Raw genomic sequence first — 13,048 nt, 5'->3', positions numbered from 1 at the left:
GAACAAACCCTTCAGGACAAGATCTGCATTTAAAAGACAAAAGCCGCTCTTTCGAAGACAGCAAAGTCCACCTTTTGGACCGAGAGGACCGCTGGTTTGAAAGAGGGGTCAAAGAGGCCATCTCGGTCAAAGTTGAACAGCCCTCTCTCAACAGAGGGGGGAGGGACGCGACATCACCTATCTCCAGTCTGAATTGTGAGAATCTGGCTTCTAACTAGCTTCTCCTTCAATGGCTTCTTTCCCAAAGTAACTTTTAAGTAGCATCACCCATCCCCACCCATTTTCCCCCCTTCTTTCACATCTATAAAGGCTCCTCAACATATGAAAAGCTGAGAGAAATGAGCTGTCCTAGACCTTTTAAATTTGGGGGGGGGGGAAATGACCGAGAAAGACCAGCTGCTGAATATTGCCAATTTAGAGGTGATTTTACTCCCCCTGAGTAAGCAGCAGAAGTTCCGTGGACTTCATTTACTGGATGCTGCCTCTTTTGCCGTAACTCAAACTTTAGAAACTGGTCCAAATTTACAAGGAGGAAATGAGAGTTCCCCTTTTGCTCCTCCTGCGGGAGGAAAGACCTAGTAGGCAAGACGCAAAGTCACCCCAGATGTCTCTCCCGCTGCTGTCGGGATGGCAGCCTTGAGGTCCTTCAAGAGAATCCCTGGTCCTCTTCCGCTTCTGCTGCTGCTGCTCCTTCTCTTCCAACGAGATCTGGGTGAGTGTTGACAACTGAGATCACGCAGGCTCCATTCTCAGATTTACAACAGGAGTAAAATCCAGCGCAGGATGAATGTTAAGGCTGCTTCAAAGCTGCTGTGCTATTCTGAACAGGGAGACGAGCCAGCAAAGGCCAGTTCCAGATGTTGGATCCGGGGAGGAGGAGATTTCTTTCATTGTCTATGGAGATTCTCAGTCATCCAGAAACCCCAAAGGTGGTTTCTCAGGAGGCATCTGGGCTTCCTTGTTTTCCATTGAAGACATTTTGCTTCTCATCCCAGAAGCTTCCTCAGGTTCTGACTGGACGGTGGGGAATGGAAGGATTTATACTCCTTGCAGACAGCCGGTCATTTGCATCCTTTTAGAGAGTCATTGAGGCCACCTGGAGGCTTATTACCTGAGTGGTGCAAATGGGGGTGGAGCCTTCCTGGAACCGCTGAAAGGACGGTGTCGTAGACTAGAGATAGAGGATGCCGTACCCCTCCCCTGCTGTTGAGAGAGGCCTGCTAGATGGCCTCTTTGCTCCCTCTTTCAATTCAAACCTCCCTTCAAGGCAGGAGTCCTCACACCATCTCAAAAAAAATATGGTTGATCAATTATTATTTTTTCCTTGAAAACCTCCAGCGATGGAGCACTCACAACTCCAAGATGCAAGCTGTTCCATTGATCAACAGTTCTGTCAGGAAAACCTGACCTCAGATAACCTTTTTGCTCTAGATGATATACAGACCTGCAGAGCATACAGAACCCTCACGTTGGAAGGGACCTCAGAGGTCTTCTAGTCCAACCCCCTGCCCAAGCAGAAGACCCTGTACCATTTCAGACAAACGGCTGTGCATTCTCTTCTTAAAAGCCTCCAGTTATGGAAGCAAGCCATTCCACTGGTTGGCTGTTCTCACTGTTGGGAAATTAAGCAAAAAAAAACCCGTTTGCTTGTCTACCCCCCCACACGCGTAGCTGAATCAAGCTCTTTTCTAGTGTATTCCAACCACTTCTCCTTCCTCTCATCTCCAGCCCAGGAGTGAGAAAAGCTGAAGTCTACCGTAGTTCTCCTGCTAAATGTGTAGCTTTTCCTCTTATCCAAGGGGGGCTTCAAAAGAAACAATCATCATCATCATCATCATCATCATCATCATAAAATTGGAGAGGGACCTTGGAGGTCTTCTAGTCCAACCCCCTGCTCAGGCAGGAAACCTTACCATTTCAGACAAATGGCTGTCCATTCTCTTCTTTAAAACTTCCAGTGTTGGAGCCTTCACCGCTTCTGGAGGCAGGTGGTTCCACTGGTTAATTGTTCTCACTGTCAGGAAGTTTCTCCTTAATTCCAGGTTGCTTCTCTCCTTGGTGAGTTTCCATCCGTTGCTTCTTGTCCTGCCTTCAGGGGCTTCAGGCACTTTGCCTGCCTACTGATGCACAGGTAGAGAAGACCAGGTCAACAGCAGGGACAGAATGGACCATTGGCTGGATTCCTTGAGGACTCTTTCTCCCGGCTTTGCTATGGGATGCTTCTCCAGCTCTTGAGTCAGCAACCTCAAGTAGAGACATGAAGCCCCAAGAATTGGAGAAGATCAAGGAAGCCACAGTTGCCCAGGTTTCAAGGCAGGATTTTTTAAAGACACCTCTAGTGTGGATACTGTTCTGTTCCAGCCTACTACCGGCCCTGCAGAAAAGTCAGGGACAACCCCTTTACAAAAGGCAAAAGGCTGGAAGTAAGCCCACCAAATTTATTTACACAAAACAGATCCAAATCAGAGCAAACTGAGCAAAACAAAATACGAACCACAAAAACAGGAGCTGCTCAAACGGTTGCCTTCAGCAAACCAGCCCTCCCACACATTCCCCTTTTAAACAGTTCAGGGCGTGGCTTCTCTCTGCCTCCTTCCGAAGTGCCCCATTGCCTTCCTCTGTTTACTCCTGAATGACTGCCTCCTGCGTCGGGCGTCCTTGAACAGGGCCAGCTGTGGGTCATCTTCATCCACGCTTTCAGGCTCACATAGCTGGGTCTGTGTAGTAACCAGATGGGAGGGGCCTGGCTGAGAGCTCTGCGAAGCCTCAGAACTGTTCTCTGCAGGCTCTCCAAACCCCTCCTCCTCTTCCTCCTCTGAATCATCTGACCCAACTGCTGAACCCACAGGCTGACCCTGCATCACAACAGATACATCTTGAGGACTTCCCAGCTTCCTCAACATTGATTTCCTCAAAACAAAGTCTTCTAGTAGGATTTAACAGACTAACAAAGTAGGAGGGGGCCTTGGAGGTCTTCTAGTCCAACCCTTCCTCAAACAGGAAACCCTGTATCTTTTGAAGGGCCTGTTCCCAGCAAATTTCCCCCAGGCTAAGTTTCTTTCTTTCTTTAATTTCTTATATGGAATGAAAAAGTTGAACTTTATGAGATTAGCTGTCAAGTGTCTCCTCTTCTACTTTTTAATCTCTCTTCTCCCCTCCGTTCCTTTCGCAGACTCTTTTCACACAGGCAGCCCTCAAAGAAATCACCCACAGATGGGTACAAAAAATCATGAATTAGAATTAGAATTATTAGAATTATTAGAATTATTAGAATTATTAGAATTATTAGAATTATTAGAATTATTAGAATTATTAGAATTAGAATTAGAATTAGAATTAGAATTAGAATTAGAATTAGAATTAGAATTAGAATTGAGCTGGAAGGGACCTTGGAGGTCTTCTAGTCCAGCCCGCTGCTCAAGCAGGAGAACCTAGACCATTTCACACAAGTGACTGTCCAGCCTCTTCTTAATAACCTCCAGGGATGGAGCACCCATTTATTTCTGGTGGCAAGCTGTTCCACTGGTTAATTGTCTTCACTGTCAGGAAGTTTCTCCTTAATTCCAGGTTGCTTCTCTCCTTGATTAGTTTCCATCCATTGTTTCTTGTCCTTCCCTCTGGAGCTTTGGAGAATAACTTAATCCCCTCTTCTTTGTGGCAGCCCCTCAGATACTGGAATGCTGTTATCATGTCTCCTCTATTTTTCTTTAGACTAGCCAGACCCAAATCCCACAGCCCTTCTTCCTATGTTTTGGTCTCCAGGCCTTGGATCATCTTAGTTGCTCTTCTCTGAAATTTTTCCAAAGTCTCAATATCTTTTTTGTAGTAGGGTGACCAAAATCACTGCAGTATTTTTTGGAGGGTGGGGTTTTTTTTTGGCAGTATTCTGGAGTCAGCAAACTGGCTTCCCCACCCAGCGGAGAAAAAAGGGAACAAAAAAGAGAACATCAGAAATGAAACTTCACGAAATCTTTGGTGGCTCCAACGGCAGAAAGCATGAGACGCTGACCAACCAGAAGCTGATCCAGCAATTCATAGCAGGCAGAAACTAGCCTGCTTTGGGGGTTTATGTCATGGTTCCGACAGATGAAACTCTTCCAGAGAACTTCCAGGCATTGTTTACCTTAAAGAATCTTTTATTCGAGGAACAAAGTATCGGCACTACATAGTTGAAGCCAAAAACTTAATCCCCCTCCCATGGAAACAAAGTAACAAAGCACAATTCCCCCCTTCAATTAACAGACATAAATCACATTCCCCAATTTGCTTGAAGCATGCGGGCTTTCTCCCCAGCTGAATCAACTCTGGGCCCAGTGACCTTGGGTTCCCACGGCTGAGTTATTATTGTTATGGCTAGCTAGACTCTCATCCACATTCCCCCTCCCAGCATCAACAAACTCTAAAAGCAATAGAGAAAAGATGGCTACATTTCCATCCGTTGTCAAAGCAAGAGCATCCGACCACGTGAGCAGCGTTGACAGTTTAATTGAAGAGCCAAGGATATATTCTTTCAAAAGAGCACCAAACCCTTTTCAACAGCCCAGATGAAGCACTGGTCCCTATAAAAGAGAATCAGGATTGAACAGTGGGGTCCATGGCGGTCTCTGAACTTGGTTTTTTTCTTGCAGATGTTTTATTACCCAAGTAGGTTACATCATCGGTGCTAGAAGGAAGTGAGGTTTGCAGACAGGAGGAGGAGGAGGAGGAGGAGGAGGAGGAGGAGGAGGAGGAGGAGGAGGAGGAGGAGGAGAACTGTGGGGTCCTTGCTGCTCTCTGAGCTTGATGGTTTTTCTTGCAGATGTTTCATGACCCAACTAGGTAACATCATCAGTGCAAGAAGGGAGTGGGGTTTGTGGAGTGGACCAGGAGGAGGAGGGGAGGAGGAGGAGGAGGAGAAGAAGAAGAAGAAGAAGAAGAAGAACTGTGGGGTCCTTGCTGTTCTCTGAGCTTGATGGTTTTTCTTGCAGATGTTTCATGACCCAACTAGCTAACATCATCAGTGCAAGAAGGGAGTGGGGTTTGTGGAGAGGACCAGGAGGAGGAGGAGGAGGAGGAGGAGGAGGAGGACTGTAGGGCTTGGTGTTCTTGCAGACATTTCATTACCCAACTAGGTAACATGATCAGTGCTAGAAGGGAGTGGGTTTGCTTTTTGTTTATATAGAAGTGACTATTAGTGTTACTAGGAGTGTTCTTGGTGGTTCCTAGATTACACTGTTGTTTACTGTGCATTTGTTCTTCTGGGATTGCGATATTGGTGTAAGGAACTGTAGATGCAGAAAGAGCACCACCAGTGGTCCTTTGTGTCCAGAAGAGTGGTGACCACTTACAGGAAACCTAGTCACAAAAGTGTCTCTTTTTGTTTCAGTTGTTACAGGACAGAAAATGGAGGTAACACAACTTCCGGAAACCGTATCGGTGAACACTGGAGACAGCCTCACTCTACAGTGTACATTGACTGGGGCAAATTTACCCGGAAGCGTGCGGTGGTTCAAAGGGCTGGACAGAAACCAGCCCCCCATTTACAGTGACAAGCAAGTTGCTTCCAACCGCGGGGTGAGGCTGGTCCCAGGATCCAACACGGACTTCAGCATCAACATCCCAAACATCCGTCCTGAAGATGCCGGGACCTACTATTGTGTGAAGTTCAGAGCAGGGATCATAGAGAGCGAGCTGGCTTCAGGAAAAGGCACTCTGGTCTCCGTAATTGGTAGGTGGGGCTCTCCAATTTGATTTCTGGGGATGGAGGCAGATGTTCCCAGTCAATTGAGAGACATGTGGGTGTAAATCCCATGTTCTGAAGTTGAGTCTCTCCAACCAAACACACTCTTGTAGCTTCCTGTGTTATCTTTGAGGAACGTCAACTGATATCTCTCTCTATTTTCTCCTTCAGCCCAGCCATCCCAGCCTGTGGTTCGTGGCCCCACAAGAAGAATCACAGCGGGGTCTTGGGCCGCCTTCAACTGCTCCACAGAGGGATTTTCCCCCCGAGAGATCACAGTCAGATGGTTGAAGGGCGGGAAAGACATACAGGCTGCCCAGACCAACATCCTGGTTGCTGGTGGAAAACATGGCATCTCGTACCGAGCGGAGAGCACGGTGGACATCCCGCTGGAGCAAGGAGATGTGAGGTCTCAGCTGACCTGCCAGATCCAACACAGATCGTTGAATGGTCCTCTCCAGCAAGCCTTCCCGCTCGCTGATGTCCTAAGAGGTAGGTGAGCTCTGCGTTGCAGAGAGGGACAAGGCCACGGAGTCTGGACCTGGTTTAGAAAAACCTTCTGACTCTGGCTGTTTCCCCAGAGACGTGGATCCAGTTGGGATCCACTTCCCACCTGATGAGCTATATTTTAATGCTGATTGTTCTGGAATTGTTTCACCTTGTTTTAGCAGTTTGCTTTTGTTTCTTTGCTCAGGGGACAAAAGGAATCTGATTATTTGAGTTAGGGGGCCAAATATATGTAATAGAACAGAACAGAACAGAACAGAACAGAATAGGAGTAGAGTAGAGTAGAGTAGAACAGACAAATTCTAGAATAGAATAGAATAGAATAGAATAGAATAGAATAGAATAGAATAGAATAGAATAGAATAGAATAGAATAGAATAGAATAGAATAGAATAGAATAGAATAGAATAGAATAGAATAGAATAGAATAGAAACAAAATAGAATAGGATAGGATAGGATAGGATAGGATAGGATAGAATAGAATAGAATAGAATAGAATAGAATAGAATAGAATAGAATAGAATAGAATAGAATAGAATAGAATAGAATAGAAACAAAATAGAATAGGATAGGATAGGATAGGATAGGATAGGATAGGATAGGATAGGATAGGATAGGATAGAATAGAATAGAATAGAATAGAATAGAATAGAATAGAATAGAATAGAATAGAATAGAATAGAATAGAAACAAAATAGAATAGGATAGGATAGGATAGGATAGGATAGGATAGGATAGGATAGGATAGGATAGGATAGGATAGAATAGAATAGAATAGAATAGAATAGAATAGAATAGAATAGAATAGAATAGAATAGAATAGAATAGAATAGAATAGAATAGAATAGAATAGAATAGAATAGAAACAAAATAGAATAGGATAGGATAGGATAGGATAGGATAGGATAGGATAGGATAGAATAGAATAGAATAGAATAGAATAGAATAGAATAGAATAGAATAGAATAGAATAGAATAGAATAGAAACAAAATAGAATAGGATAGGATAGGATAGGATAGAATAGAATAGAATAGAATAGAATAGAATAGAATAGAATAGAATAGAATAGAATAGAATAGAATAGAATAGAATAGAATAGAATAGAATAGAATAGAATAGAATAGAATAGAATAGAATCTGGAAGGGACCTTGGAGGTCTTCTATTCCAGCCCCCTGCTCAAGCAGGAGAACCTGTACCATATCAGCCAGGTGAATGTCCAGTCTCTTCTTTAAAATCTCCAGTGATTTAGCGCCCACAATTTCTGGTGGCAGGCTGTTCCACTGGTTGATTGTCCTCACTGTCAGGAAGCTTCTCCTTAAGAAGGCGGGTGAGAAGGTGTCATTTAAATATAGGGCAGAATAGAAACCTAACCAGCACAGGTGAAACGAAGCAACGACGACACAGAGTTGCTGAGAATTGGATGGAGTTCTTTATTTCTTTCTTCGCTGGTAGCGTTAATAAGTTTTCGTCTTGGGCTTCCGGCAAACCAGGCTCAGGATTTTTCACACCAGGGTTGTGTTCAGAGAAACTTCTTGTTCCCCCCCCCCCAAGGCCAGAATGGGAGAGCAGAATCAGCTTGGCCTTCCAGCCCCTTCTGCATGCAGGACCAGTGCTTTTTTTGTAAAAGAAAAAGGTGCCGGAACTCACACGTGTCATAAAACCAGCCTTGCCTACCCTACAAGGTTCCATCCAAACAAGGTGCCGGAACTCCGTTCTGAGCGTTCTATGAGAAAAAAAAAGCCCTGTGCAGGACCCATGAGTCTGAAGCTCTTCTGACTGATCTCTTTGGCTTCTTTTGCTCAGTTCCTCCCAAAGTCCGTCTGGAGACCAGCCCGCCTTCCCCCGTCCAGCCGAACGCCACCGTGACGGTCACTTGCAGCATGGAAGAATTTTATCCGGACGATGCAAACTTGGAGTTGTTTATCAACAATGCCCCAAGCAGGAAAGGAACGGTTGGCCCGAGGACCCCGAATCCCGATGGGACCTTTTCCCTGAAGACCTACCTGGAGGTGATGGCCACCGAAGAGAGCAACAACTCGCACTTCGGCTGCCTGTTTCAACAGGAATCCCAAAGTCTGCTCACTCTAACAATGAAACTTGCCCTTGCAAGGCAACCTGAAGATCACAAAGGCTTGGGCAGTGCTCCATCAAGTGAGTCCTACTTGAATCCTTCAGAACTTTCCTTCTGAGGATTTGCTGACACACAACCTGCAGTTTGTTTTTTTCCCTTTCTGACTTAAGCTGTTGTTGTTTTTTCCTTCCACTGTGTGAAATTAGCCATCGGTATTTCTGCTTCTGAAACAGAGCGACAGGACTGGAAGGGACCTTGTTGTTGTTAGTTGCGAAGTCGTGTCCGACCCATCGCGACCCTATGGACAATGTTCCTCCAGGCCTTCCTGTCCTCTACCATCTTCTGGAGTCCGTTTAAGCTCACGCCTCCCGCTTCAGTGACTCCATCCAGCCACCTCATTCTCTGTCGTCCCCTTCTTCTATTGCCCTGGAAGGGACCTTAGAGGTCTTCTAGTCCAACCTTATGCCCAAGCAGGAGACCCTCTACCAGTCTCTTCTTAAAAGCCTCCAATGTTGGAGCATCCGCAACTTCTGGAGGCAAGTGGTCCCACTGATTATTTATTTATTTATTTATTTATTTATTTATTTATTTATTTATTTATTTATTTATTTATTTATTTATTTATTTATTTATTTATTTATTTATTTATTTATTTATTTATGGGACTTATATGCCGCCCTATCTCCCGAAGGACTCAGGGCGGCTAACGACAATAAAAAACAACAATACAAAAGTTTTTTAAAAAAATTAAACAAACAGCCCCAAAATAAATTAGCTCAACAATTAAAAATTAAAACAATTTTAAAACCCGTCGTCAATCCAATTAATTGTTCTAAATCTCAGGAAATGTTTCCTTATTCCTAGCTTGGTTCCCTTCTTTCAGAACAGAGCAGAGCAGAGCAGAGCAGAGCAGAAGAGAATAACAAGAGTTGGAAGGGACCTTGGAGGTCTTCTAGTCCAACCTCCCTGCTCAGGTCAAGACCCCGGATGTAACCGGACAGGACAGATGATTATTTCCAAACCGGTCAAATTTCATTTTGAAGTTCTTTGTTGTGCTAACTATAGAAGTCAGTGTAAGCCCTTTATCCAGGTTCCCCCTTTTCATAGGGCAACCCCACTTTATCAGAAAACTCTGATAACTTACTTTTAAGCTACCTTCCAACCTGGTTACCTATTGGAAAAAAATAAGGCAAGGCAGAAGCTACAGCCAGATTTGGCCATCACTACAGAGGCTGCCATGTAGCAACCAGGAGCTCTTTTGCAAGCAGGCGCTACTCTCATGATCCTGTTGTTTTTGTTAGTTGCAAAGTTGTGTCCGACCCACCTCATTCTCTGTTGTGCCCTTCTTCTCTTGCCCTCCTATCTTGTCTTGTCTTGTCTTGCCTTGTCTTCTTGCCTTGCCTTGCCTTGCCTTGCCTTGCCTTGTCTTCTTGCCTTGCCTTGCCTTGCCTTGCCCTGTCCCGTCCCGTCCCGTCCCATCCCGTCCTGTCCTGCCTTGCCTTGCCTTGCCTTGCCTTGCCCTGTCCTGTCCTGTCCTGTCCTGTCCTGCCTTGCCTTGCCTTGCCTTGCCTTGCCTTGCCTTGCCTTGCCTTGCCTTGCCTTGCCTTGCCTTGCCTTGTCTTCTTGCCTTGCCTTGCCTTGCCTTGCCCTGTCCCGTCCCATCCCGTCCCGTCCTGTCCTGCCCTGCCTTGCCTTGCCTTGCCTTGCCCCGTCCCGTCCCGTCCCGTCCCGCCTTGCCCTGTCCTGTCCTGTCATGTCCTGCCTTACCTTGCCTTGCCTTGCCTTGTCTTCTTGCCTTGCCTTGCCTTGCCTTGCCTTGTCCTGTCCTGTCCTGTCCTGTCCTGCCTTGCCTTGCCTTGCCTTGCCTTGCCCTGTCCCGTCCTGCCTTGCCTTGCCTTGCCTTGCCTTCTTGCCTTGCCTTGCCTTGCCTTGCCCTGTCCCGTCCCGTCCCGTCCCGTCCTGCCTTGCCTTGCCTTGCCTTGCCTTGCCCTGTCCTGTCCTGTCCTGTCCTGTCCTGCCTTGCCTTGCCTTGCCTTGCCTTGCCTTGCCTTGCCTTGCCTTGTCTTCTTGCCTTGCCTTGCCTTGTCCTGTCCTGTCCTGTCCTGTCCTGCCTTGCCTTGCCTTGCCTTGCCCTGTCCCGTCCTGCCTTGCCTTGCCTTGCCTTGTCTTCTTGCCTTGCCTTGCCTTGCCTTGCCCTGTCCCGTCCCGTCCCGTCCCGTCCTGCCTTGCCTTGCCTTGCCTTGCCTTGCCCTGTCCTGTCCTGTCCTGTCCTGTCCTGCCTTGCCTTGCCTTGCCTTGCCTTGCCTTGCCTTGCCTTGCCTTGCCTTGCCTTGCCTTGCCTTGCCTTGCCTTGTCTTCTTGCCTTGCCTTGCCTTGCCTTGCCCCGTCCTGTCCCGTCCCGTCCCGTCCCGCCTTGCCCTGTCCTGTCCTGTCATGTCCTGCCTTACCTTGCCTTGCCTTGCCTTGTCTTCTTGCCTTGCCTTGCCTTGCCTTGCCCTGTCCCGTCCCGTCCCGTCCCGTCCTGCCTTGCCTTGCCTTGCCTTGCCTTGCCCTGTCCTGTCCTGTCCTGTCCTGCCTTGCCTTGCCTTGCCTTGCCTTGCCTTGCCTTGCCTTGTCTTCTTGCCTTGCCTTGCCTTGCCTTGCCTTGCCTTGTCTTCTTGCCTTGCCTTGCCTTGCCTTGCCTTGCCCTGTCCCGTCCCGTCCCATCCCGTCCTGTCCTGCCTTGCCTTGCCTTGCCTTGCCTTCTTGCCTTGCCTTGCCTTGCCTTGCCTTGTCTTCTTGCCTTGCCTTGCCTTGCCTTGCCCTGTCCCGTCCCGTCCCGTCCCGTCCCGTCCTGCCTTGCCTTGCCTTGCCTTGCCTTGCCCTGTCCTGTCCTGTCCTGTCCTGTCCTGCCTTGCCTTGCCTTGCCTTGCCTTGCCTTGTCTTCTTGCCTTGCCTTGCCTTGCCTTGCCTTGCCCTGTCCTGCCTTGCCTTGCCTTGCCTTGCCTTGCCTTGCCTTGCCTTGTCTTCTTGCCTTGCCTTGCCTTGCCTTGCCCTGTCCCGTCCCGTCCCGTCCTGTCCTGCCCTGCCTTGCCTTGCCTTGCCTTGCCCCGTCCCGTCCCGTCCCGTCCCGCCTTGCCCTGTCCTGTCCTGTCATGTCCTGCCTTACCTTGCCTTGCCTTGCCTTGTCTTCTTGCCTTGCCTTGCCTTGCCTTGCCTTGCCTTGTCCTGTCCTGTCCTGTCCTGTCCTGCCTTGCCTTGCCTTGCCTTGCCCTGTCCCGTCCTGCCTTGCCTTGCCTTGCCTTGCCTTGCCTTCTTGCCTTGCCTTGCCTTGCCTTGTCTTCTTGCCTTGCCTTGCCTTGCCTTGCCCTGTCCCGTCCCGTCCCGTCCCGTCCTGCCTTGCCTTGCCTTGCCTTGCCTTGCCCTGTCCTGTCCTGTCCTGTCCTGTCCTGCCTTGCCTTGCCTTGCCTTGCCTTGCCTTGCCTTGCCTTGCCTTGCCTTGCCTTGCCTTGCCTTGCCTTGCCTTGCCTTGTCTTCTTGCCTTGCCTTGCCTTGCCTTGCCCCGTCCTGTCCCGTCCCGTCCCGTCCCGCCTTGCCCTGTCCTGTCCTGTCATGTCCTGCCTTACCTTGCCTTGCCTTGCCTTGTCTTCTTGCCTTGCCTTGCCTTGCCTTGCCCTGTCCCGTCCCGTCCCGTCCCGTCCTGCCTTGCCTTGCCTTGCCTTGCCTTGCCCTGTCCTGTCCTGTCCTGTCCTGTCCTGCCTTGCCTTGCCTTGCCTTGCCTTGCCTTGTCTTCTTGCCTTGCCTTGCCTTGCCTTGCCTTGCCTTGTCTTCTTGCCTTGCCTTGCCTTGCCTTGCCTTGCCCTGTCCCGTCCCGTCCCATCCCGTCCTGTCCTGCCTTGCCTTGCCTTGCCCTGTCCCGTCCCGTCCCGTCCCGTCCTGCCTTGCCTTGCCTTGCCTTGTCCCGTCCTGCCTTGCCTTGCCTTGCCTTGCCTTCTTGCCTTGCCTTGCCTTGCCTTGCCTTGTCTTCTTGCCTTGCCTTGCCTTGCCTTGCCCTGTCCCGTCCCGTCCCGTCCCGTCCTGCCTTGCCTTGCCTTGCCTTGCCTTGCCCTGTCCTGTCCTGTCCTGTCCTGTCCTGCCTTGCCTTGCCTTGCCTTGCCTTGTCTTCTTGCCTTGCCTTGCCTTGCCTTGCCCTGTCCCGTCCCATCCCGTCCCGTCCTGTCCTGCCCTGCCTTGCCTTGCCTTGCCTTGCCCCGTCCCGTCCCGTCCCGTCCCGTCCCGTCCCGCCTTGCCCTGTCCTGTCCTGTCCTGTCCTGCCTTACCTTGCCTTGCCTTGCCTTGTCTTCTTGCCTTGCCTTGCCTTGCCTTGCCCTGTCCCGTCCCGTCCCGTCCCGTCCCGTCCTGCCTTGCCTTGCCTTGCCTTGCCCTGTCCTGTCCTGTCCTGTCCTGTCCTGCCTTGCCTTGCCTTGCCTTGTCTTCTTGCCTTGCCTTGCCTTGCCTTGCCTTGCCTTGCCTTGCCTTGCCTTGTCTTCTTGCCTTGCCTTGCCTTGCCTTGCCTTGCCTTGCCTTGCCTTGCCTTGCCTTGCCCCGTCCCGTCCCGTCCCGTCCCGTCCCGCCTTGCCCTGTCCTGTCCTGTCCTGTCCTGCCTTACCTTGCCTTGCCTTGCCTTGTCTTCTTGCCTTGCCTTGCCCTGTCCCGTCCCGTCCCGTCCTGCCTTGCCTTGCCTTGCCTTGCCTTGCCTTGCCCTGTCCTGTCCTGTCCTGTCCTGTCCT

The 13,048-nt window shown here is 49.3% G+C and overlaps 1 protein-coding gene across 1 annotated transcript in view; it reads left to right on the top strand.

Annotated features, from left to right (window-relative positions):
- Positions 1 to 574: 574 nt before the first annotated feature.
- LOC308665494 (signal-regulatory protein beta-1-like) overlaps positions 575 to 13,048 on the top strand; it is a gene marked incomplete at its 3' end in the record, with an annotated part of 20,189 nt that continues 7,715 nt past the window's right edge. Inside the window, exons 1-4 of the mRNA XM_081323555.1 lie at positions 575 to 712; positions 5,366 to 5,707; positions 5,891 to 6,211; positions 8,033 to 8,380. Coding sequence (XP_081179681.1) covers positions 628 to 712; positions 5,366 to 5,707; positions 5,891 to 6,211; positions 8,033 to 8,380 — 1,096 coding nt within the window. The 5' untranslated portion in view covers positions 575 to 627. The remainder of the gene's footprint in view (positions 713 to 5,365; positions 5,708 to 5,890; positions 6,212 to 8,032; positions 8,381 to 13,048) is intronic.

This window comes from Vipera berus (assembly GCF_964194415.1).
Source record: "Vipera berus genome assembly, chromosome: 3".
NCBI classification, from domain to species: Eukaryota; Metazoa; Chordata; class Lepidosauria; order Squamata; family Viperidae; genus Vipera; species Vipera berus.
The sequence above is the reverse complement of the archived record's forward strand: the minus strand, read 5'-3'. Positions and strand labels throughout refer to the sequence as shown.